This window comes from Macaca nemestrina, chromosome 16, assembly GCF_043159975.1.
Source record: "Macaca nemestrina isolate mMacNem1 chromosome 16, mMacNem.hap1, whole genome shotgun sequence".
In the NCBI taxonomy this organism is placed as follows: domain Eukaryota; kingdom Metazoa; phylum Chordata; class Mammalia; order Primates; family Cercopithecidae; genus Macaca; species Macaca nemestrina.
This window is the reverse complement of record NC_092140.1, coordinates 74,693,315-74,719,634: the sequence shown is the minus strand read 5'-3', so window position 1 is coordinate 74,719,634 and position 26,320 is coordinate 74,693,315. Positions and strand designations below refer to the sequence as shown.

General features: G+C 44.8%; 2 protein-coding genes across 3 annotated transcripts in view; one reads left to right on the top strand and one right to left on the bottom strand.

The window, feature by feature from the left end:
• Window positions 1-26,320, bottom strand: part of LOC139359102 (phosphatidylinositol 3,4,5-trisphosphate 3-phosphatase TPTE2-like) — a 134,040-nt gene that overhangs the window by 4,659 nt on the left and 103,061 nt on the right. Inside the window, exons 31-32 of one of the 2 annotated variants that reach the window (XM_071081283.1) lie at window positions 26,064-26,134; window positions 23,072-23,975 (exon numbers count right to left, since the gene is read on the bottom strand). The exons of the other annotated variant lie outside the window; for it this stretch is intronic. Coding sequence (XP_070937384.1) covers window positions 23,873-23,975; window positions 26,064-26,134 — 174 coding nt within the window. The 3' untranslated portion in view covers window positions 23,072-23,872. Of the gene's footprint in view, window positions 1-23,071; window positions 23,976-26,063; window positions 26,135-26,320 lie in introns of those variants that run through there. 2 annotated transcript variants of the gene reach the window in all.
• Window positions 3,905-13,500, top strand: LOC139359251 (uncharacterized). The gene is made up of 4 exons (XM_071081704.1): window positions 3,905-4,143; window positions 4,893-5,012; window positions 9,487-9,751; window positions 12,914-13,500. Exons 1-4 carry the CDS (start codon window positions 3,905-3,907, stop codon window positions 13,274-13,276), a joined length of 987 nt encoding a protein of 328 aa, XP_070937805.1. The 3' UTR covers window positions 13,277-13,500.

Genomic DNA, 26,320 nt, shown 5'->3' with positions numbered 1-26,320 from the left:
TCACGTAAGATGACTCACTCTTAGTATATTCATGTGTAAAACTGCTTTGGATTTTCAGTGTATGGAAGACCAGGATCATGTCACACTAGTGTGTATTGCACAGCATATGACATAAAACTATGTTGAAAGAGTGCTTAGAACATGACTTTTGGAGATGACAGAGATAGGACCAGGCAGAACTGTCCTCAGGTCAATTTCTAAAGTACATGAGAATACTCTGGTTCCCCCAGCCCATCCTCTTGCCTTCTTGTATTCATTCTCCCCTGTCCCTTGGCCCCTCTCTATGTTGCCTTTTAGCTTCTCAGAGCCTCCTTGCTTTGGGTCTCACCCAGGCCTGACCTTGCTGAGACCTCTCTAAATTAGCCTTTCGTCCCCTCTCCTACCAGTCAAACTCCTCTCTCATCTATCCACCAAGGGGAGGGCTATGTTGTTAAACTAACACTAATGTATGAAAGCCCACATTGCCAGCTTACACTTGTACTATCTCATAAAAGTTAATTTTTAAATGAGGTGCTTTCAAATTTCAATAAGCAAAGGCTTCAGTTGAGATTATTTTCTTTTCGCTTTCCTGGCCCTCTGAAGTTATGCTTTCAGGAAACTGCTTCTCTGAGTGTTAACCCAAGCTGGCCCTTAGATGCATTTGTTATGTTCAAGTGCCCTCTGGAGGCAAAAATAGTCTCCTGTTAGATAAAAGACATGCCTGCCAACGACCCACAAATGATTGGCCCCTGTGCTGTGGGGTCCATTCATTCCTTTCTTGGTGCATTCCCAGCACAGCCCTGCCTCGGGGCCTTCAGCTTAGGCATGGAAAGTTCTTTGGCCTGGAATAGCTGTCCCAAAGACTGTCCCATGACTGATTCCTTCACGCCATCCACTTTAGCTCAGCAGTGCTTTCTCAGCCGTGCACCACATCTAGTCAAGTCGACCTTCCCACTCTGTCATGTCGCGCTGTTTCCTTGTCTTCCGGCACTCAGCACTATCTGAAATAATCTTCCATTCACTCAACACGTTCATCGAGTGCCTGATCTAGGCCCTGTCTCATGCACTTGGGATAGATCAAGGTACAAATGCAACACGTTCCCTGCCCTGGTGGAAAGTACAGGTCTTGGGAATCACATTGTTTCCTTTTTCATCATCAGCCTCCCCCCTGGAATGTAAGCTCCATGAGAGCAGGGACCCCTGTCAGCCTCATTTACTACCTTATCCCAAGAGTGTAGAACTGTGCCTGGTACATCCTGGTCAATCAATATTTGTGGAGTAAATAAACAAATGTTTATATTAGGGAGGCACAATGGCTGAGGCGAGAGGTTAGCTTGAGGCCAGGAGTTCGAGACCAGCCTGAGCAACATAGTGAGACCCTGGTCTCACAAAGGAATCTTTTTCGGTTTATATTTTCTATCAGGATACGCAACTAACATTTTAAACTTATTTTGCTGTGACAAAGTTCGTTCATTCCATTATCATAAATCTATAAAATGAGACAAACTATATACTTCATTATTATTCAAATGATCAATAACCATAATAACATTTATTGACCAGTAAGTATTAGACACTGTAATAGTGCTTTATATGTATTGTCTCATCTTCACTCAATTTCCATTTTTCACTTTTAAGATGAGAAATTTGAGGCTTACAGGAACTTCTCACCATCACAAAGTCATCAGGTGGGAGAGCCAGCTTTTGAGGACTGGACAGTCGACCCAGAGTCCATGCTGTCAGCCTCCTCCACACAGCCACGTGCACATCAGGAAGTCTGTATTACTCAACAGCTCCCTCTACCATCCTCTAAAGAAACCCTGCACTCTCTTAGCAGGGCCTGTGAGACCCCTCAAGATCAGCCCTGCCTCCTTTGCTAGTCTCCTTCCTGTTACCTCTCCTCCTACCCTGACCGGAGCCCCTGCAGCTCCCAGACATGGCCATGCCTTCCCCTGCCTCCTTGCAATCCTATGGTATGTTCCCTTCTTCTTCCCTGCCTAACTCCTGCTCCTACTTCCAGGCTCAGCTCTTGCCCCAAGCTCCAGACCCTTTCCTGGTCCTCTGGGCTGGGTTCTGTGCCCATGCCCTACTGCTCCCAGCCCCCTCGGCCTGGTTCTGTGATTCTCCATGAACGAAATGAGGTGTGGCTTTTCATCTCCAAATTTCCGATGCTTAATTGGAACAGAGATTGACTGAATACTATGAATGATGGAGCACTTGGGAATTGGCCTTGTTTTACAAATTAAGACCCAGTGAGGAAAACAATCCTATTGTAAATAAGAGGGTTAGGGCTGGGCACAGTGGCTCACACCTGTAATCCCAGCACTTTGGGAGGCTGAGATGGGAGGATTCTTTGAGGCTAGGAATTTGAGAACAGCCCAGTCAATATAGTGAGACCCCCTTCTCTACAAACGAACACTCAAACAAAACAATGAAAAATTAGTCAGGCATGGTGGCATAGGCCTGTAGTCTCAGCTACTTAGGAGGCTGAGGTGGGAGGATCATTTGAGTCTGGGAGCTCGAGGCTGCAGTGAACTATGGTCACGCCACAGCACTCCAGCCTGGATGACAGAGCAAGACTTTTGTGTCTTAAAAAAAATAAAAAAGGTTAGAATGTGGCCCATGGAAATCCTCAAAGGTACAATCGCATGAAGCTGAGAAGCAGTGACATGGAGCAGGGGTACTTGGAGCATCAACTGGCAGAACAAGATCTTTCCTCTCATTCCCACCCCAAGAGACCTTTCCGAATCAGCCTGCTGAAAGCAGAGAGGCCAGGATTTCCCCCTCAGGTGTCTAACCCAGAGCCTGCATGCTAATCTCTAAGGCAATGGCATCTCAACTCTGCTGGGCCTTTATTTGTGTGTCCTTTCAATGGTTATATCTGCCTGTGTTTGCCCAGAATAACTAATTTAATGAAAGAATTTTTAAAAGATGTTTATAAATGGCTAAGTATCTAGTGATAGGTGCCATACAAATTTTTAGACACAAAGGGGCTACATTCAGATTATTTTTACTGGGGGAACCATTATTAATGTAATTATAAAATAGTACATCGTGGAAGTGTACACACAAGAGAGAAGAAGAGAGAGAGAGAGAAGCTGCATACACTTGCTATTTTACAAAAATGATGCAATCCAACAGTTTACAAAGATGATTCCTTCAGATAGATACTGACTAAAACTCACCAGGGGCAGGGCCTTGGGCCCAGCAAGGAGTTAGTCATGGTTCCCGGGCCTCAGCAGAGAACACTGAGTAAGATGCAAGTACTTGCCCTTGCTGGGCTTGATAGCTCACAACTGTAATCCCAGTGCTTTGGGAGGCCAAAGCCAAAGGCTTGCTTGAGACTAGGAGTTCAAGAGCAGCCTGGGCAACATGGCAAAAACCCATCTCTACAGAAAAACACAAAAATTAGCTGGGGGTGCTGGCGCATGCCTGTAGTCCCAGCCATTCAGGACACGGAGGTGAGAGGATCGCCTGGGCCCAGGAGATTGAGGCTGCAGTGAGCTGTGATCATGCCACTGCACTCAGGCCTGGGTGACACAGCAAGACTGTCTCAACAACAACAAAAAAGTATTTTCCCTTGAGGTTGGAGCCACAAGGACCATGAGTTTAGCAGGGGCTCCTGCCGGCTACTCCAAGCCACTCTCCCAGCACTCACTGCTGTCTTCTGCAGAACCAAAATGCTTCCAGTTCCCCAAACGTGCTCTGCCGGTTCACACCTCTGTGCCTTTGCATGTTTCCTCTGACTGCGATGCTCAGTCTGTGCAGAGTGGACACGTATCATGCTTTTTGGCTGCCTCGCATTGTTTGGAAACCCCGGCTATGTTCTGGGAACTTCCTAACACATGAGTGAGTCCTGCCTCTCCAAGGCAGACGCCAGAGATCCCACTCGGCCGGACTTCTATGCAGAGCAGGGTACGGGCACATGACCCAGCCTCCCTCCATCAGCTGCATCTACACAAGATACCAACTTAGAGATGAACAATCCAAGGCAGTGGCGTGGTGTGGAAGTGATGTATCAGGCAAAGCTGGTAAGGCAAGCGCCAGGCTTTGGAGGAGCAAAAGTTACCGGGCTGTGGCCCTGGTACAAGGAGGGGCAGCATCACAAACCATCACATCCAGAGCTCCAGAGGGGCAGCAGCAGTGGTTTCCACTGCAGGCCAGGTCTGCGGTGGGTATAGGGACTTGTTGCAGGAAGCTATTCACGGCATTCCACCTTCCCATCCAGCAAGCAGAAGAGTCACTCTATAACCTTTTAATCCTTTTAATCAATCTCTTGTGTGCTTCTGTTGATTACAACTAAGAGCCTGGCTTAGTTGCAACTCTCCTGGCCCCTGGAGTAGGTGATACACCAACCTACATTCATCCTCTTAACAAAGGGCCAGATGCCATTTCCGTTGGCATGGAGGTCTCCTGTGGGCCTCCCCTGAAACCTTCTATTCCATCCATCATTCATTCCCTCCGAGGATGCCCCCCTACCCACACGCCTCTTGCCGCACACCCCCCTGAATTATAGTTGCTTGTTTCTTCCTCCTCTGCTTGGACAATGATTTCTTTGAGGCTAGCCATTGGCTCTTTCACTTCTGCATTTCCAGCAGTTTGGGTTGACAGTATCCAGCACAGGAGAGGTGCTAAAGGGAAGTTTGTCATGGATAGGAAGGAATGCTCCAATTTGGCTTCTGAGAACCAGGAATCAGAAACAGGTGCTATGGGGCGGCTGCATCTAACATAGATCTCGGTGGATGGCAGAGACTCCAACAAGCAGAATTGGTTGGGATCATCCTGCCCATATTGATGTGTATTCTGCTTTTTAAAAATTATCATAACCCTCCACATTTTTCCATCTCCTTAATGTGCTGTAGGGGACATTCTCAGTTGCCTAATGACACTTCCCTCACCCTTCTTTTTTTCAGGTGTGGTCAGGTCGCAGGGAAGGTGGTCCCTTCCCACAGCCACAAGGAGATGAGTCCTCATTTCTCCAAACCGGGGGTTGACAAACTACAGCCTGCTAGCCAAATCTGGCCTGCGCCTGTGTTTGTATGGCCTCATACCATACAAAATGCTTTTTACACCTTTAATTCACTGGAAAAGGAACAAAAATATATGAAATTCAAATTTCAGTGTCCACAGTGACACTGGAACACAGGCACATGTATTTGTTTCTGGCGTCTCTAACTGCTTTGGCTCTACAACAGCAGAGCTGACTAGATGTGACAGGGACCCCATGCCCTGCAAAGCCTGAAATCTTTACTGGCTGGTCCTCTTCAGAATAACGTTGCTGACCCTATTCTCAAGCGATCATGCTAACACCAGTCTCCTCTGAGTGTTGATTTTTGGGAGGAGTATGAGACCCATTTCTAGGCCAATGAAACACAAGGGGAAGCCTGACAGAGGGCTGCGGGAAAGATTGTTTTCTCTGATGACAGGAAGGTATGTGAGTGTGCTTCCTTCCTGCCTTTGGATGTTGTATGTGCAGATGTGATAGGCAGAGCTGTGGCAGCCATCTTGTAGTCATGAGGGAAAGGCTAAAAGACTTACAGAGAAGCTGCCCCAGATACTCTTGAGCTGTTAAATTAACCGGCTCTGGAACCTCCTACTTCTAGAATTTTAAAATTCTAGAATTAAAATTTCTAATCAGTAGCCAAGAACATTTAATGGGAACTAAAATTGCATAATCAAAAGGAAGTTTTCTTCTTTCGTATGTGTTTTTGTTCGTTTGTTTGTTTTTTCCAGATGGAGTTTCGCTCTTGTTGCCCAGGCTGGAGTGCAATGGTGCGATCTCAGCTCACTATAACCTTGGCCTCCCGGGTTCAAGCAATTCTCCTGCCTCAGCGTCCCATGGAGCTGGGATTACAGGCACCTGCCAACATGCCTGGCTAATTTTTTTTGTATTTTTAGTAGAGACAGGGTTTCACCATGTTGGCCAGGTTGGTCTTGAACTCCTGAACTCAGGTGATCCACCAGCCTGGGCCTCCCAAAGTGCTGGGATTACAGGTGTGAGCCACCATGCCGGGCCCCTCTTCTATCTTATTAACTAAAAATACATTTGAGTCAGAGATGTTTTATGCTCTTGATCTATTTGCAAACCCAATTAACTCACTTTGTTAAAACACGCCCCATGTGGTGTCAGGACCAGGGATACATTTTGTGCAATTATTTCTCCTTTTAGTGTCATTAACCAGTGCATTATGAAATTCTGTAAATAGCAAATGCTCGCTTTTCCATGCAGCCATTCTGTCTGTCCTCTCACCTCTGACCCACATCACACCTGCCACCCATCACAAGGCCAGCTGCATTGAAGTCTGACTTGTGCAATCCCCAGTGTAGCAACCAGTCACCTGGAGCAGAGAGGTCAGTGTGTTGACGTGTTTGCTGGTTGGAGTCTACATGTAAAATACTATTGAGTTGAGCTACCTCTGTGGAGAGCAGTGATCCATGTCCCTAAAATGCTGTCCTCAAGAGGCCATAAGATCCCTAGGAAATTACACTCAGAACAAAGTTTGCAAGGACACTTTCTTGATTCAGTGCCAACCAGGTGATTTTGCAATCAGTTCTCTGAGCATCTGAGAGATAGGAAGCATTTTAACATCAATATCTTCATTTCTCTCTTCCTAAAATAAAGACAGCAGAAAGAGCACTGTTGTGGGGGATTTTAAGCTGCCGAGGTGATTTTATAAAATACTGTGGAAGGAGATCTATCCCGGAAGAAAGAACTTCCAGTTCCTGCAGCTCTCTTGCTTTTAATAAGAATCTCTGTGAGGGAGCATCGCACAGTGTAGCGGCTGAGCGCCTGACCTTCTGAGTCGGACAGAACTTTATTGAGTCCCTGCTCTTTTTGTCGCACCTGTGTAAGTTTGGGGAGTGACGTGGCCTCTCTAAGCCTTGATTTCTCCCTCATCCTCATTCTTCCTAGCCATTGGGCTAGGCAAGGGGACACAGCGAGTAAGTTGGACAGTGGACAAATGGATGAGAGTTTGTGCAAAAAAAGAGGTAACTTTGTAGATTAGGGATTAAAAATCTGGGCAAAATTCAGATTGTTTCTTATAGAACAAATTGAGGCTGACGGTTGCCCAGGGGAGGCATAGAGAGGAGAAACGTGGAAGGCTCGGCAGTGATGACAGTCTGGAACAGCCCTTGTGAGGACAGGAGAGGAAGGGGCTCAAGGAAGACAAGACAAAGCACTAGGCTGGGGCCCAATGGCTGGGGGAAAGTACCAAGCGCCCTGCACAGTGGATTCTTCTAACAGGCTGAGCACAGGGGGTTCAGAGGAGCCGGTAATGCAGTCATGCTGTAGCTGGGGTTTACGAAAGGTTAAGTGACTTACTAAAGGTCACACAGGGACATTTACACAAACATCCTGGCCCCAAGTCTAGGACTCTTTCTAATCTGTAACAGGGTCTATCCTTTATTTATTTATTTATTTTTTTGAGACAGGGTCTTGGTCAGTCATTCAGGCTGGAGTGTAATGGTGTGAACACTGCACACTGCAATGTCGACCTCCCAGGCTCAAGTGATCCTCCTGCCTCGGCCTCCCAGTGTTGGGATTACACGCATGAGCCACCACACCCAGCCAAGTCTGTCCGTCCTTAATCAGAGTTCTTTTGAGTTTCATTTTCTTAAGCTGCAAAAGCCACTGGACCAGGTGATATTGCCAACCCCTCTAGGCTGCTGTAACTGTAGTTTTGGCTCCTGGATCTGCTTCCAATTAGTTACGTTCCCTGTCACTTTGGATAAGTCATCCCAGCTCCATGGCTTGTTTCTGGAACTCAATTATGGTCCAGAAGCCCGAGCTCTAAAGTGCTGATTCTGATGAGTGCCCATTTACCAGGCACTCTGATCCCATCATGGCATCTACTACAGCCTGGGAGGTCTATTCAGGTATGCATTCATGTTAAGCACTATTACCAATCAAATCACTTAAATTACATAGGTAATAATCCAACAGCACATCCAAGCAAGGCTGAAAGTTGTAAAAGAAAGTTACACCATGTGTGTGCGTGCGTGTGTGTGTAAGAGACAAGATCTCTCTCTGTCACCCAGGCTGGAGTGCAACAGTGCCATCAGCTCACTATGGCCTCAAATTCCTGGCCTCAAGCAATCCTCCTGCCTTGGCCTCCCAAGTAGTTAGGACTATAGGCATGTGTCACCACGCCCTGTTTAAGGAAGAAAATTGTATTGAAAATGAAAATCAATACGCAAAGGCTGAACCAAAGCAATGGAAAGGTGGTGGCTGCGTGTTATGTTGAGGGACTGTCTCAAGTAGAACAAGACCCTTCTGACCCTTTGTCTTAGGGCATTAAAGAAAATTACTCTGGGCAGGCCGGGCGCGGTGGCTCACGCCTGTAATCCCAGCACTTTGGGAGGCCCAGGCAGGAGGATCACTTGAGGTCAGGAATTCGAGACCACTCTGGCCAACATGGTGAAACCCTGTCTCTACCAAAAATATAAAAAATTAGCAGGGTGTGGCCGGGCGCGGTGGCTCACGCCTGTAATCCCAGCACTTCAGGAGGCCGAGGCACGCGGATCACAAGTTCAGGAGATCGAGGCCATCCTGGCTAACACGGTGAAACCCTGCCTCTACTAAAAATACAAAAAATTAGCCGGGCGTGGTGGCAGGCGCCTGTAGTCCCAGCTACTCGGGAGGCTGAGGCAGGACAATGGCGTGAAGGTGGAGCTTGCAGTGAGCGGAGATGGTGCCACTGCACCCCAGCCCGGGCGACAGAGTGAGACTGTGTCAAAAAAGAAAGAAAGAAAGAGAGAAAGAAAGAAAAGAAAGAAAGAAAAGAAGGAAAGAAAAACGCAAGGAAAGCAAGGGAAAATAAAAGAAAATTACTCTGGGCAAACAACAGCTTCCTTGAATACTTTCACTTGTTTAATAAAATGCCAGAGAACCACAGATAGAACCTATAATTCCTTGGGGACTACAAGATCAGAGCTGACAGTGTTATGGTTTTCATCAGGGCACTTACAGAAATGGCATCAGATGGATTTCCTTTGGAGAAGGGGATTGGGAAATGGCTGGAAAAAAAAAAATGGTAATAAACTTTCCATCTTTACAATTCCAGTATTTTCATACTTAATTTTAATTTTAACTTACGACCTTGAATCCCGAGTATAATTTTTTACTCAAATATAAGTTATAATTAAGGTATTAGTCGCCCAACAAGATCAAATTAACTAAAAATTTAAGTTCTCCCAATCACTGACCTTCCCAGTCCCCAGTCCTCATCCCTAGTCCAGCGGACTAACTAGGGTCCGGCCTCAGAGAGGGTCTCGGGGAGCTCAGAGGCAGGAAAGCACCCGGAGACGCAGGCCTCCTCCTTCTCCCGGGTCGGCAGGTAGGCTGGGCGCGCCGCGGCCGGGCGCCCACTTCCGCTTCTCCGCAGCTGGGGAGCGCCCCGGGCGGAGAGGGGGGAGAGAGAGACCAGAGAGAGCAGAGAGAGCGGAAAGAGCTGGGCGCGGGGAGGGCCTCGGCGCCTGGGCGGTGTGACCTTCCCGGGCGTCCAGGGAAGCGGCAAGAGCCGCCACTCACGTGCCGCGGGACCCGCGCGCCGCTCGGGGATGGCCCGCCGGGGTCGCCGGGGAATCTCGGGGTCGTCGGCCTCCTTCCCGCAGTGCCTACCTGGTGGGAACTGTTGTCCTCCTTTGCCCCCAGGTCGTGTCATTTGGCCGCGGGGTTCCGAGCCGCCAGGGCGCCAGCGCTGGGCAGCACGAAGCCGCTTCTGAACGGAGACTTGCAGGCTGCCAGACAGTGGGCGGCTGGGCAGGGGCGGTGAGCGTTCAGGGCCGGCCAGAGAAAGTTGGAAGTCTCTCCCTAACCTGTTCCTTGCGAGGCCGGGGAGGAGGCGCGCCTGGCCTGGCTCCTTGGCGGTAAAACTGGTCGCATCCCGGCGCCCTATAGCCCGGGCTCTGGGGACTGGATGGCGAGCTGGCCGGCAGCTCCTACCGCCCCAGCTTTAGCCAGAAGCTGGGATCTTCCCGCAGCAGTTCGTGTTCCCTGGTGGAAAATGCAACCTCATCTGACTCCCCCATCCAAAAAGTTTTGAAAGGAGCTGGGCACATTCCTCAGCCCCGGGCTCAAAACTCCCTGAGCCTAGCACAAACACATCCCATCCTCCCATCCCACCACCATATATCTCTCAAACTCCCTGAGCCCAGTATAAACACCACCTGGAAAGTCTCCGATAAGGGGACAGCCGTTCAAGGTTACTGAAAGCGCGGGAGCCAAAAGAATTTCTTTGTTCCCCTACAACTTTTGGGCTATAAAAAGCAAACGCTCGCATTGTTCAGGGCCCTCTTGTATACTGTGTATAGGAGGGACCAAGTTCGAACTTGTAGTAAAGATCCTTGCCGCTTGGCTTTGACTCTGGACTCTGGTGGTCTTCTTTGGGGAACAAACAGTCTGGGCATAACAGTTTATTTCCCCAAGGATCGAGAAGGATGGTGGTCAGCGCTGTTGTTCCTCAGTTGAACCCTGGTGTAGTCTGAGAGGGATCAAAGGGGCTGAAAAGAGTTTTTCTATTCCGAGTGCTACAGCAAGCTCATACATCAGTTCTAATTCATGCTGAACAGTCTTGCTTCCTCCAAGCCCTGTGTCTTCTCCCAGCTAGAGCTACACATAATCTGAATTAACCTGTTAACTACTCAATCCTGAGTGAATCTGTTAGTGCCCACCATTGTTTTCTATCTTAATAATTCTACAAGTGGTTATTTGTAGAATTTAATGTGTTTAAGTTTGGCTCACCTAACGGGGTTCAATTCACTTGGGCAGATAGAATACAATGTGATGTGACTTTCTTTCCTTCCAAGTTACAAAGGAAGTGGCTGCGCCAAAAGCAAGCAACGCATTGAGGTTTATCTGGGAGGCCACACTGGACATGCCCTGTCTTCTCAGTTGCCTTCATTTTTTTTTCTTCCTCCTTTTTGCCTCCTTTTCTTCCCCCCCTAAAATGCAGGGCTGGGTGTTTTGTGATGTTTCTGCCCAGGTTGGAATACTCGGATAAAGTACTGGTTTGTAGGCACAGACCTGAAGGACAGGGCTGAACTGGCTCCTCTGTCACTGACTAGTTGTGTGGTCTAGGAGACTTTGTCTTGCTCTGGCCTTAGTTTGCCTTCTGGAAAAGGATTAGGACGCTGATATACTTTTTTAGGAATATACCAGAAGGCCATCACCTTTTCAGCCTAGTAAATGGTCCTGTCTCTCCATGTCTATCAACAACATATAAATCAGTGTCTTGCACTTCTAACTTAGTTGCTTTGTTAAGTACTGTGCCTTTGTTGCCACTGGTTTAAAATTTTTTTTTGTAAATTAAGGAAGATTCTTGAAGTCCAGTCATTGGCAAAATGCTTCAAATGGTTAAAAAATCTTCTCAGTGGCCAATGTTTTCTGTTGATGTTCAGGATGACATTGGTGTTAGGAAGTCACTTGGTGTTCATCTCTGATCCAGCACGACTGGGTCACATGGCTCCTCAGTGCGATGAAGAATAAATTGTTCCTTATTATTCACATAATGTTACTTACACAGTTTGAAAAGTATACAGGACTGGTTGTTGAATTGGATCTTTTAGTCAACATTTATGAAGCCCATGCCTCAGCAGTAGTTGACTTTTGTCTGAAGGGAGAGGAATAAATTCCAGTTTTCCCAAATGCCCAAGGCTCCAACCCAAACATACTGAATCAAGATTTCCAGAAGAAAGGCCTGATAATTAGAATACTTAATACGTGCTCCAGGCTGGGCAAGGTGGCTCACACTTGCAATCTCAGCACTTTGGGAGGCTGAGGTGGGTGGATCACTGAAGGTCAGGAGTTCAAGACCAGCCTGGCCAACAGGGTGAAACTCCGTCTCTACTATAAATAGAAAAATTAGCCTGGTGCAGTGGCATGCACCTGTAATCTCAGCTACTTGGGATGCTGAGGCAGAAGAATCACTTGAACCCGGGAGGTGGCGTTTGCAGTGAGCCAAGATCATGGCCGCTGCACTCTACCCTGGGCGACAGAGCCAGACTCCGTCTCAAAAAAAAAAAAAAAAAATTGGGGGTAGGTTGCTTCAGGTTATAAAGCAAATTTGGACACAAAGACCCAGGTGGTGTACTTCAGAGTGTGAGTCTGTGGACTGGCATTGTCCACCTCACTCGGGAGCTCATCAAGACAGGCCAAATCTCTGGTCCCAGCCGAGGCTATTGAATCAGAAGCTGCATTTTATTTAGCAAGGCCCCCAGGCGACTCCTGTGCACGTTGACAGTTGAAGGGCTAGTGGATTGTGGTGATAGGAAGATGTTTGGTGCTCTGTGCCGGGCCTTGTTCTATCGCTTGTGCACAGTGGAGCATCCCATCAGTTTCATGTGGCTGTTTGTGAATGCCTTTGTTTTGTAATATTGTTATTATTTGCCTTGTACAGATGAGGACTCGCAGGTGTAGAGGCCAAAGGGGCCACAGGTAGAGCAGGCATTCACACCAAGGCGTGTGTGATTCCAGGGTACAGCTCTCACCCTTGGCTGCCTGAGTGTTCCTCTCCAGACCTACTGTCTTGTGACATCCCCTTAGGCACCCAGCACGGGCTGCTGTCTGCATTTAGAACTGAGCCTATTCAATTGATAGCTCAACTTAGGCCTCTAAAAAAAGAGTCTGCTGTGGTTGGTACAACTGTGGTTGGCTTGCTTGTTTGGTGTTCATTTTTACAGTTTTCAGAAAGTTGGTTGAAGTGCTGCTGGTGGCCATAGCATTGATATGCAGGGAAGCTTTTTGATCTGTGAGCTTTCTAGGGGGCCGTCAATTGCTAAGCTGCACTGATACCTGGAGCCCCTTTCCTTTGGAGCAATGTGGAGCCCAGTTCATGGATCCCAGAAGTTTGGGTTCAGTAATTTGGCTGCAGGCCTAGAGAACGGGAGGCTACAGAGACCTGGACTAATAATGGTGAACTCTTGCCTCCCCCAGGGATATGTGGTACCTGTCGTAAGGTCCAGAGAGCTGCCTTCCACGAGACCAGCAGAAGAGCGGGCAAACATGAAGTCCAGTGCTGCCATCCAGGCTGCCATTGACCTCACGGCGGGGGCTGCAGGTACAGTCATGCGCTACCTCACCATGTTTCTGTCGGTGATGGACGATGTATGTGGTCATGGTCCCATGAGATTATACCACCGTATTTTTACTACATCTTTTCTGTGTTTAGATATGTTTAGATACATAAATACTTACCATGGTGTTACAGTTGCCTCCAGTATTCAGTACAGTACCATGCTGCACAGGAGTGTGGCCTCGGAGCAATGGGCCATACCGTGCAGCCCAGGTGGGGAGTAGGCTGTGCCATCTAGGGTCGTATGTGTATGCTCTGTGATATCACAATGGCAAAACTGTGTAACGACACATTTTTCAGAACACGTCCCGGTCACTAAGTGATGCCTAACTATAATCCCAGAGAAAACCCAGTCCTCTCTATTCCTCAAGCACCTTCTAAATGAGATCAAATGAAAGGAGCATGAAAATACTACCTTTCATCCGGGCGCGGTGGCTCACGCCTGTAATCCCAGCACTTTGGGAGTCTGAGGCAGGTGGATCACTTGCAGTCAGGAGTTCAAAACCAGTCTGGCCAACATGGTGAAACCCCGTTTCTACTGAAAAATACTAAAAGTTAGTGAGGCATGTGGCGGGCACCTGTAATCCCAGCTACTTAGGAGACTGAGGCAGGAGAATCGCTTGAACTCGGGAGACAGAGGTTGCAGTGAGCCGAGACTGTGCCATTGCAGTCCAGCCTGGGCAACAGAGCAAGACTTAATCTGAGAAAAAAAAAAAAAAAAAAAAAGATACTACCTTTCTCCTTCCAGAAGCAATGTGCTTTACCTTTGGGATGAATCCGTCTGATGGATGGTGTAGTGTTGTTCAAAGCATGGCAGAAGACAGAGCAGTGTCCATTATTGTCAACACCTTGTGAGTCAGGGTGAGGGGTGGAATGTGCCCAGTACCGCTGGAAAACAGCTCAGAGATGAAGCCCCTTTTCCACTGTCATCTGGCTGGGATAGGCAGGTAATATGGTTCTTCACTTCCAGCCTGGCAGTCTTCAGAATCCTTGTAGTAGTGCAAAAGTAACACCACACGGTCCCTCCCAGGAAACACCACTTACTGTCCTTACTAGTGTTGGGAAAGAAAGGAGGACACTCTTAGAAATGTCTTTAAAAATGAGACTGATAATGGACTGTGTCTTAGATCCATGAAAGGAAAGGAGAAGTTGTAGGATTTGCTGGGAATGTCAGCTAACCTGAGCCTAGGGGCCTGAGCACAAGGGCAGGCTGAAGTTCCCTTGGCACAGGAAGGTGCTGCCTGGGATAAGGGGGGGCAGTGCTAGCACCGTGCAAGCTACTCCTTAGAAAGATCAGCCTGAATATGCAGGAAGAGCAGGACCCTCGGCTGAGGCACATGGCAGAATGGGAAGTGCATGGTGGTAATTTAGTTCTCCAGAGTCTTGTTGTCTTGGGACCAGGAGGCACGGTTGGAATGCTGATTGCCCAAAGGGAAACCCTGGACTACTCTGGCCTCCCACAAGATTCCCATAGTGGTTGCAGCTCCCTGGACTGGGGAGGCCAGAGGGGGCGTTGCCCAATGCTCTCCTTATCCAGGACACCCCCTACCCACCACCACCACCATGAGTATGGTCATGAGTGTGGTCACCTCTCATGCAGTCATTTGCTCAACTGTGGAAAAGAAATTGTTGTTCAGAGAAGAGCAAAGAGTTTTTCTATGAGCCAAAGGTTGGCCAAGGTATGCTAATGAGGAGGACTGGAGAGAATGCCTCACAAACACTGATAAGGAGCACTGGGAAGGGCACTTCTCCCAGGACAGAGCTCACAAGGAGAGTCCTGGCCCCAAAGCAGGAGAACGGAAGGCTGGCGGGGGTCTGCCTAGTAGTCTCTTGCCCACTGTGTGCCTTTAGGCCGCAGCCTCCCAGGCGCCGTGCACCATCTTCTCCCCCACGCTGCACTGGGGAGGAGGCTGACGCTGAGAATGGTGCAACCATCTGCCTGCCCCGGGCGCCTCTCACCAGCAGGTGAATGCTGTTGGGCTCAGTTCTGTCTCTGCAATAGGAGGATGTTTAGCCACATGAGAGCGTCTCACCTTTTGACATTTTACATCCTTCAGTCAGTCTATCAAAGATCTAGAATTTATTGTGATAGAATTTAAAAAGTTTACCTTTTCCTACTTATGGGCATACAGGTATTTGGGTGCCATCTTTATAATTTATAGTTAGTTTGAAAGATAGAAATTGCAACTGTATGGTTGGGAGCCTGATATGTAAGGCATTTGCCAGTGGGCATGTTTTGAACATGCATTGGGCCCTTATACATACTGACGCTTAACTGTTCCCATCACCGTTGGACAGGTATTTGTCCCTGTGCTGGTGACACAGGCACGCCCCTCACCGAGGTAGAGCTGCCATGGGTAGTCCAACTCCTGAGGACAACTAACCCCTTTGCTGGCGGGGTGGGATGGGGAGGAGGAACAAGACGCGAGAAGGGGCTGGGCAGAGGAGGTGCCCATTAGTGACACAGAAACCTCAATTCTATTGTGAGGCCCGTGGAATGCAAATGGAAAGTAGGACTCCCACTTACAAGATCTTGTAGAAGAGAGGCCCAGAGAGGGGCAGTAGATTTGTTCAAGCTTACACAGCTAGATGGTGTGAAGACAGGGCAGGACCGTGGTCCCTGGGTCCCTTGTCTGATGTTGTTGCCGTCTCTGCGTTAGTGCTCCCTAATGGGTCTGCAGTGTGCCCAGATGTGAGGGTTAGTTTGGAGCATTTGCCACCCTGGCTCTCTGGACGTTGAACTTGCTGGGCTTTGGGATTTTTCTGTCCACCATTGATAGGAGAAGACTGTTGTAGTGTTTTGTGGCAGAGGCCACCCATGGAAGTGATAGACTGGAAGCACAGAGCCAGCTGCAGCCCGAGGTGATGTGGATGGAGCCTAAATGCGTTGTTCTGTGTGTCTCTCCTTTTCCTTTTAAATGAAGTTTCCCTCACCACACAGGTTTTCAGCCAGCTCATCTATTCTCAAGTGCTGGGAAGTTCTTATTTCCCTATCTGCAGTGGCTGTAAGAGATCTAGAGCTCTAGAGAGCTAGGATGAAGGAGAATTTGAAGAAGTTATTTAGGTAATTAGATAATTATTGAAATGAGGCAACATGGATCCCAAAAGTTAGTCTTAAAAGGAAACTTGGTACCACTAACTAAGAGTTAGTCATTCAACAACTCTAAAACAATGCAGTCACTACTTTGACTACTGTTGCAGTGTACCTTGTTTGGCATAGTTGGGGAATGTGGCATTTCAGATCATTGAAGTTTTTCCCCTCAAATGCCAAAATTAAAAACAACCCCAAACCTTTTTTGATTGGAGTTTCTTGAAAATGATATGCTTCCCTGCCCTGTTAAACTGAACCTGTACGGATGGCCTTCAGAGGGGTGTGAGGTCTCACCTCTGCTTGGGTGGGCCTGGTTCTGTGACGTGAGTCTGCTTTTCTCTTCTCACCTCTCTGCCCTCTTCTTCAGAGCTGTCCCTTCCCTGAGACACTGTCCCTGCCCTGATGATTTCCTCTATTTCTCATGATTTACCGACTCTATGTCAAGGACTGAAAATCCAAACCACCACCCTTGGTAAAGTGTTAGGTATGACATAGTGTGAGTGCCCCTCCTGTGGAGTAAGAGGCTTGGCTGGCCACCACACTGCCTAAAGAACGTTTTTATGTGTCTTGTAAAGATCAGAAGTCTGATCTTATTCTAGATAAGTGCAGAAATATAATCTCTGTCATTTATTCATGGCTTTATGGACTTGATAGATCTCTGAGAACCTACTAGGTGTCAGGCTCTGTGGTTGGTACTGGCGTTCAGAACAGTCTTCACTCACTATAGGGCACAGTGAGTACCACGATGATGTCGTCAGTGGTAAATTACATGGGAAGGCAGCTTACCCTCACAGAGGATGGGAGAGAGTTGTTGCTGGCATTTGTATATTCATTAGCCTCCCACATCCTCCCAGTTGGAAATGTAACTCTCCCAGATATACAGCAAATGTGTATTGTAGGAACCTGTGATGCCCGAACTGTTCAGGATGATCACGTTAAAATATTAATGTGCTGAGTTAAATGCTTTATTCAGGTTATCTGCATCTAGGTTATCTAAATTACGCACCCACTTAAAAAATTCCGACAGTCACCCCTTCTCTTGGAATAATTAAATTATTTTGATGTAATTCAGATCTCATTTTATCGTAGCCCAGCAGTACCTGGGAGAAAATGACTCTAAATTTATCATCATAAAATCATATTAAATTATATTTCACTCTAATTCAGAAATGGGGATAATTTGACAATTAAAGGCAGAAGTGTGTTATTCCTCTCCTGGAAGAAATGAACAGTAATGATGGGATCACAGAGATTGTATTGCTTGTTGCTTAAAAAAGAGATCAAGCAGTTTTCAGACTCTTTGGAAAAGTTGGTTTATCTGCCAAGAAATAATTGAGAATTGTTCGTAATGGCCCCTCCCCCAACTCCACTTTTCAGACTTTAGATGGAATAACTATGTATAATGTCAAAGTCAGGAAGCTGCACTTTTCAAAATTATACTTTAAGTTCTGGGGTACATGTGCAGAACGTGAACTTTTGTTATACAGGTGTACACATGCCATGGTGGTTTGCTGCACCCCTCAACCTGTCATTTACATTACATATTTTTCCTAATGTTATCCCTCCCCAGTCCCTCACCCCCTAACAGGCCCTGGTGTGTGATGTTCCTCTACATATGTCCATGTGTTCTCATTGTTCAACTCCCACCTATGAGTGAGAACATGTGGTGTTTGGTTTTCTGATCTTGTGACAGTTTGCTGAGAATGACGGTTTCCAGCTTCATCCATGTCCCTGCAAAGGACATAAATTCATCCTTTTTAATGGCTGCATAGTATTCCATAGTATATATGTGCCACATTTTCTTTATCCAGTCTATTACTGATGGACATTTGGGTTGGTTCCAAGTCTTTAGTATTGTGAATAGTGCCATTGTGCATGTGTCTTTATAGTAAAATGATTTATAATCCTTTGGGTATATACCCAGTAAAGAGATTGCTGGGTCAAATGGTATTTCTAGTTCTAGATCCTTGAGGAATTGCCACACTGCCTTCCACAATGGTTGAACTAATTTACACTCCCACCAACAGTGTAAAAGCATCCTTATTTCTTCACATCCTCTCCAGCATCTCTTGTTTCCTGACTTTTTAATGGTCACCATACTAACTGGCGTGAGATGGTATCTCATTGTGGTTCTGATTTGCATTTCTCTAATGACCAGTGATGATGAGCATTTTTTCATGTCTGTTGGCTGCGTAAAAGTCTTCCTTTGAGAAGTGTCTATTCATATCCTTTGCCCACTTTTTGATGGGGTTTTGTTTTTTCCTTATAAATTTTCTTGTAAAGTTCTTTGTAGATTCTAGCCCTGTGTCTGATGGATAGATTGCAAAAATTTTCTCCCATTCTGTAGGTTGCCTGTTCACTCTGATGATAGTTTCTTTTGCTGAGCAGAAGCTCTTTAGTTTAATTAGATCCCATTTGTCAATTTTTGCTTTCGTTGCCATTGCTTTTGGTGTTTTAGACATGAAGTCTTTGCCCATGCCTATGTCCTGAATGGTATTGCCCTGGTTTTTTTCTAGAATTTGTATGGTCCTAGGTCTTATGTTTCAGTCTTTGATCCATCTTGAGTTGATTATTTGTATAAGGTGTAAGGAAGGGGTAAAGGGATCAATGCAGCAAGAAGAGCTAACTGTCCTAAATATATATGCACCCAATACAGGAGCACCCAGATTCATAAAGCAAGTTCTTAGAGACCTACAAAGAGACTTAGACTCTGACACAATAATAGTGGGAGACTTTAACACCCCACTGTCAATATTAGACAGATCAACGAGACAGAAAATTAACAAGGATATTCAGGACTTGAACTCAATTCTGGACCAAGCAGACCTAATAGACATCTATAGAACTCTCCACCCCAAGTCAACAGAATATACATTCTTTTCAGCACCTCATCGCAGTTATTCTAAAATTGGCCACATAACTGGAAGTAAAACACTCCTCAGCAAATGCAAAATAACGGAAATCATAACAGTCTCTCAGATCACAGTGCAATCAGATTAGAATTTAGGATTAAGAAACTGACTCAAAACCGCACAACTAGATGGAAACTGAACAACTTGCTCCTGAATGACTATTGGGTAAATAACGAAATGACGGCAGAAATAAAGATGTTCTTTGAAACCAATGAGAACAAAGACACAACACACCAGAATCTCTGGGACACATTTAAAGCAGTGTGTAGAGGGAAATTTATGGCACTAAATGCCCACAAGAGAAAGCAGGAAAGATTTAAGATTGACACCCTAATATCAAAATTAAAAGAACTAGAGAAGCAACAGCAAACAAATTCAAAATCTAGCAGAAGACGAGAAATAACTAAGATCATAGCAGAACTGAAGGAGATAGAGACACGAAAGTCGCTTCAAAAAATCAATAAATCCAGGAGCTGGTATTTTGAAAAGATCAACAAAGTAGATAGACCGCTAGCCAGACCCATAAAGAAGAAAAGAGAGAAGAGTCAAATAGATGCAATTAAAAAATGACAAAGGGGATATCACCACTGATCCCACAGAAATACAGACTACCATCAAAGAATACTATAAACACCTCTATGCAAATGAACTAGAAAATCTAGAAGAAATGGATAAATTCCTGGACATATAGAGCCTCCACAGTCTAAACCAGGAAGAAGTCGACTTCCTGAATAAACCAATAACAAGTTCTGAAATTGAGGCAGTAACTAATAGCCTACCAACCAAAAAAAGTCCAGGACCAGATGGATTCACAGGCAAATTCTACCAGAGGTACAAAGAGAAGCTGGTACCATTCCTTCTGAAACTATTCCAAACGATAGAAAAAGAGGAAATCCTCCCTACTTCATTTTATGAGGCCAGCATCATTCTGATAACAAAACCTGGCAGACACACAACAGAAAAAAGGAAATTTCAGGCCGATATCCCTGAAGAACATGGATGCAAAGATTCTCAATAAAATACTGGCAAACCGAATCCACCAGCATATCAAAAAGCTTATCCACCACGATCAAGTCGGTTTCATCCCTGGGATGCAAGGCTGGCACAACATACGCAAATCAATAAACGTAATCCATCACATAAACAGAACCAATGACAAAAACTACATGATTTTCTCAATAGATGCAGAAAAGGCCTTTGACAAAATTCAACACCCCTTCATGTTAAAAACTCTCAATAACCTAGGTATCAATGAAACGTATCTGAAAATAATAAGAGCTATTTATGACAGACCCACAGCCAGTATCATAGTGAATGGGCAAAAACTGGAAGCATTCACTTTGAAAACCTGCACAAGACAAGGATGCCCTCTCTCACCACTCCTATTCAACATAGCATTGGAAATTCTGGCCAGGGCAATCAGGCAAGAGAAAGAAATAAAGGGTATTCTGGCTGGGTGCGGTGGCTCACACCTGTAATCCCAGCACTTTGGGAAGCCGAGGTGGGTAGATCACGAGGTCAGGAGATCGAGATCATCCTGGTTAACACGGTGAAACCCCGTCTCTACTAAAAATACAAAAAAAAAAAAAAATTAGCTGGGCATGGTGGCTGGCGCCTGTAGTCCCAGCTACTGGGCAGGCTGAGGCAGAAGAATGGCGTGAATGCGGGAGGCAGAGCTTGCAGTGAGCCAAGATCGCACCACTGCACTCCAGGCTGGGCGACAGAGCGAGATTCCGTCACAAAAAAAAAAAAAGAAAAGAAAAGAAAAGAAATAAAGCGTATTCCAATAGGAAGAGAGGAAGTCAAATTGTCTCTGCAGATGACATGATTGTATATTTAGAAAACCCCATCGTCTCAGCCCAAAATCTCCTTAAGCTGATAAGCAACTTCAGCAAAGTCTCAAGATACAAAATCAATATGCAAAAATCACAAGCATTCCTATACGCCAATAATAGACAAACAGAGAGTCAAATCATGAGTGAACTCCCATTCACAATTACTACTAAGAGAATAAAATACCTAGGAATACAACTCACAAGGGATGTGAAGGACCTCTTCAAGCAGAACTACAAACAACTGCTCAAGGAAATAAGAGAGGACACAAATGGAAAAACATTGCATGCTCATGGATAGGAAGAATCAATATCGTGAAAATGGCCATACTGCCCAAAGTAATTTATAGACTCAATGCTATCCCCATCAAGCTACCACTGACTTTCTTCACAGAATTGGAAAAAACAACTTTAAACTTCATATGGAACCTAAAAAGAGCCCACAGAGACAAGACAATCCTAGGGAAGAAGTACAAAGCTGGAGGCATCACACTACCAGACTTCAAAGTATACTACAAAGCTACAGCAAACAAAACAGCATGATACTGGTACCAAAACAGATACATAGACCAATGGAACAGAACAGGGTCCTCAGAAATAATACCACGTATCTACAACCATCTGATCTTTTACAAACCTGACACAAAAAAGCAATGGGGAAAAGATTCCCTATTTAATAAACAGTATTGGGAAAACTGGATAGCCATATGCATTTCTTAAAAATTTTTCAGCCTGGCGCGGTGGCTCAAGCCTGTAATCCCAGCACTTTGGGAGGCCGAGGCGGGCGGATCACAAGGTCAGGAGATCAAGACCACAGTGAAACCCCGTCTCTACTAAAAATACAAAAAATTAGCCGGGCGCGGTGGCGGGCGCCTGTAGTCCTAGCTACTCAGGAGGCTGAGGCAGGAGAATGGCGTGAACCCAGGAGGCGGAGCTTGCAGTGAGCCGAGATCGCGCCACTGCACTCCAGCCTGGGCAATAGCGTGAGACTCCGTCTCAAAAAAAAAAAAAAAAAAAAAAAATTTTTCATAAGCCTTCTTTTGCATTTTGATGAAGCTTTAAGAACTCCTCTCGGGTCCAGGGGGAGATGGTAAACACTAACCACTGGCAGTTATCATGACAGTAACCCTAGTGTAGGTTCTGGGGATGTCGTAGGGGGTTTCAGTTCAATCATTTTCTTCTGTTTAGAATTTGTATTGAAATTATTTCACCATGCTGGGCACAGTGGTTCACACCTGTAATTCCAGCACTTTGGGAGGCCAAGACGAGTGGATCACCTGAGGTCAGGAGTCTGAGATTAGCATGGCCAACACGGTGAAACCCTGTCTCTACTAAAAATACAAAAATTAGCTTGGCGTGGTGGCAGGCAGCTGTAATCCCAGCTACTCGGGAAGCTGAGGCAGGAGAATCACCTATATCTGGAGAGGGAGGTTGCAGTGAGCCGAGATTGCAACACTTCAGTCTAGCCTAGGCAACAGAGAAAGACTCTGTTTAAAAAAAAAAAAAAAAAAAAAAAGACATTTCTGACCCTTCAACTCCTCAGATCTGGTTCAGACAACCTCCTCCACTACTCTGCATTTTGCTAACGGTATAAAAGTGGCCAGACACGGTGGCACATGCCTGTAATTCCAGCACTTTGGGAGGCTGAGATGGGTGGATCACTGGAAGTCAGGAGTTCAAGACCAGCCTGGCCAACATGGTGAAACCCTGCCTCTATTAAAAATACAAAAATTAGCCGAGCATGGTGGCATGCACCTATAGTCTCAGTTACTGGGGAGGCTGAGGTGAGAGAATCACCTGAGCCCAGGAGGTTGAGGCTGCAGTGGGCCAAGATCCTACTACTGCACTCTAGTCTCAGCAACCAGAGTGAGAACCCGTCTCAAAAAAATACAAATACAAATAAAAAATTTCGTTTAATTAGCCGGACATGGTGGCACGCACCTGTAATCCTAGCTACTCAGGAGACTGAGATAGGAGAATCGCTTGAACCCAGGAGGTGGAGGTTGCAGTGAGCCGAGATTGTGCCCCTGCCCTCCAGCCTGGGTGACAGAGTTAGACTGTCTCAAAAAAAAAAAAAAGTTTTTAATAAAAAAGTACCAGTCATCACCAATGAGGAAATAATAATGATTCCCTGTGGACACAGGGCTAACCACTGTTTATAATGAAAAGATTACGTCCCTTCAGAGTTCTCCCAGGGTTTAGGTGACATTGGTTGTGAGCAGGAGTAGTGGATTTCAAAACAATACACCTAAATTACTCTAAGAACAAATATTTCTTTTGACTTCACTTACAAGTTTATACAAAAGCAGAAGTTACTGAAGGTTACTTATCCTTCATATTTACTACCATCTTCTTACCCCAACCCCCATGTCTGTGTGTAATTAAAGGAAGCTTGTTAAGTAAGCTACCCACTTAGTGCTTAGAACAAGCGAATAGTGTGTGTTGGGAGTTGTGTGAAATATTTCTCTCTTCTGGGTTTAAAACTTAGTCTTTGCTGCCAATCTGTTAACAGATAGTTTGTAAATCAAGTAGAAGAAAAAATATAAATTAGCTTTCTAATAAATCTGAAATTACAAATGTGAAACAAAGCAGGGAATAAATACTTGACCAAAAATGTATAAGTAAGTGGGTGTTGGGGGATCATAATTTTTAAATATCTCTTGATTATTTTGGTATGAAAGTTCTATTTCAAAGTTCTTCAAAATAATGCCTACTGTTCCTAAGTACTGTGTTCCAAATATATGTAAATACAAGATGGAAACTGTGAAATATATGCCTTCAAAAAAGAAAAAACCCTGACATTTTATCTGTATATATTTAATAGATTTATAAAGAACATGTGTACACAAATATCAATATAGATGTACCAGCAAGGAAGATTTAGAACATATAACTATGTGGCAGGGTTGGAAAGAACAATAATTCTTTCCCAGAAGGGGTGTGGGGAACTATACTTAATCAGCTACCAGTTACAAAATAACTAAGTCATTTCTCATCAAAATACGTCTCTACTGCATATTGTGGTTGATACATTTTCCATGTTTTTTGTTTATGAAGATTATCCAATTCATTTCTTTGTAGATAAAGCCTAAGAATAGAAAACAAATTATTACATTTTATTTTGGGGTTAACTGAAAAGCCATGCAGTAGGCACCCTTGTTAGAGCTTGAAGAAACAAACAAAAAAAAGACTTCCTCACCATGAATAGAACCTCAGCCCCTTTTCTGTGTCTCAGTTGGCTCCTTCCACCTTTTCAGTGAGACTTAAAAATACCTTAATCTTCAGCAACACATCAGTAACACGTGCTACTGATTCTTTTAACGTTGCTTTTTATGGAATTAATGACATCTAGGTTTAATAAAATATCTAAATTTCTATATGTGACAGAAATCAGTCTGATTAGACATATATCAAAACCCAATAATAAAGTACTATATCTATTTTAATTTATGCCTGAGGTTGCAATTTTTTGAATTTTTGCAATCAGCCCTTGGCAACGACCTTGAGCAGTAGGATATAAATAAATCCTACATGCTTAGCATTCCAATAATAGAACACTAAGCATAAATTAGTTAACCTATTTATGCCTAGTTTTCTAAAGGACAGAAGTTGGCATTTTTGGCTAACCAACAATCTCATAACGAACAAAAAGCTTTACCAATAGTAAATAAATTGAAATATTACAGAAATCTTTAGAAATTTATATAAAAGTGAGAATAAAGGTGATCTAACTTATTACTTCTCCAAAATGAACATGGTGTTTCAAAGGAAAACCAGAATCACTTTTGAGGAGCAGCAACAAATGAAGCTCCACCCAGCTCTCACATTTGAGGGACTTTGCTCACGTTAGGAGTCAAAGCTTATTGTTTGTATGCATCCAAGAAACAAATTTGTAAAAACTTTCCATCCAGTCCAAAGTTCACTCTATCAAAATCTATTAAATGTGTATGCAATACAAGTGTGTAGAACAGCGGTTTAATTTACCGTTGCCTTACTGGACTTAAGGAGTTATTAAATCCAGCTCAGAGTTGAAGAAAAGACTAGGACTGGTTGTAACAATAACTACCAATTCATGCCACGTGCAATCATAGCCACTTCCTCAACTCTGACCTGAAGCATTTTAAAAATATTTTCTCTTTTTGTATTGAAAAGTATGGTTGATACAAAAAAATCTCAATTTTTCACCACCACAGAAAAAATACTACTTAAAGTAGAGAACTTCTAGACTGAGAAGTAAGTTTCCAAATATGGCAGAAGGTTTTCTGGGAACAATAATCTCCAAATCCAATTAATAGTTTTTTCTTTTCTTTTTCTTTCTTTAGACAGAGTCTCACTCTGTCACCCAAGCTGGAGTGCAGTGATACGATCTTGGCTCACTGCAATCTCTGCCTCCTGGGTTCAAGTGATTCTACAGCCTCAGCCTCCCGAGTAGCTGGGATTACAGGCATGCGCCACCACACCTGGCTAATTTTTGTTATTTTTAGTAGCCAACATGGTTTTACCATGTTGGCCAGGCTGGTCTCAAACTCCCAATCTCAGGTGATCCGCCCGCCTCAGCTTCCCAAAGTGCTAGGATTACAGGCATAAGCCACCATGCCCAGCCTCCAATTAATAGTTTTTAAGAAAGTTTTCCCAATTCAGTTATTAGAAAGCCGTGTTTAAATGAGAGACTATCAATTGATGATTTTTTAGCTGTATTTCTTAATACTTATTGTGTCTTGTAACTTCTCCTAGATGTAAGTGTGTCAGTCAGCTTTTCAGCTAGCTGAAGCCTCCCTAGGTCCTCCCTTACTTTAGCACAAAATTTGGTGGTGGTTCGTCATTGGTAAATTGGCACCTACTGAGGACCTGAATGTTGAAGGTACTGAGCAGATTCTTATTGAACTTCTGTGGGAGGAATTTACTACCACACTTAAGATCTGATTATAATACTCTTGAACTCATAACACAGTCCTATGCCATGGACCTTGAGGACACTGCAACAGGTGGTCTCAAGAACAACTGTATTTTTAAAATAACCATCGTAAAATGAGTAAGGCAATGAACAATGGTGGCTCAAGGATTTTTTGTTTTCTATAAATTAAGCTTATGACAACCAGCAAAACACTTGCCATTACACCTTATACACAGACACTGAAGATTAGGTTGTTTCTATGGGTTGATATTATATCCATACCTGTTCTTTTGTATTAAAGATGTGTTAAACCAGAAGAAAAAAGGGTAGTTGTGATAGTATTTAGGAAAATCCTAAAAAGAAAAAAAATTTTTTTAAAGTAAAATTGATGCCAAGAACTGATCATTCCAAAGAAATTAAAGTTTCTTCCTGTATTCCTTTATATATTTATCAAATAATTAAAACCATTCAATATGTAGCATTCTGCATCCTACAACAATACACTCAAGACACAAAGGAGGAGGCTTAAGAAAATGCTA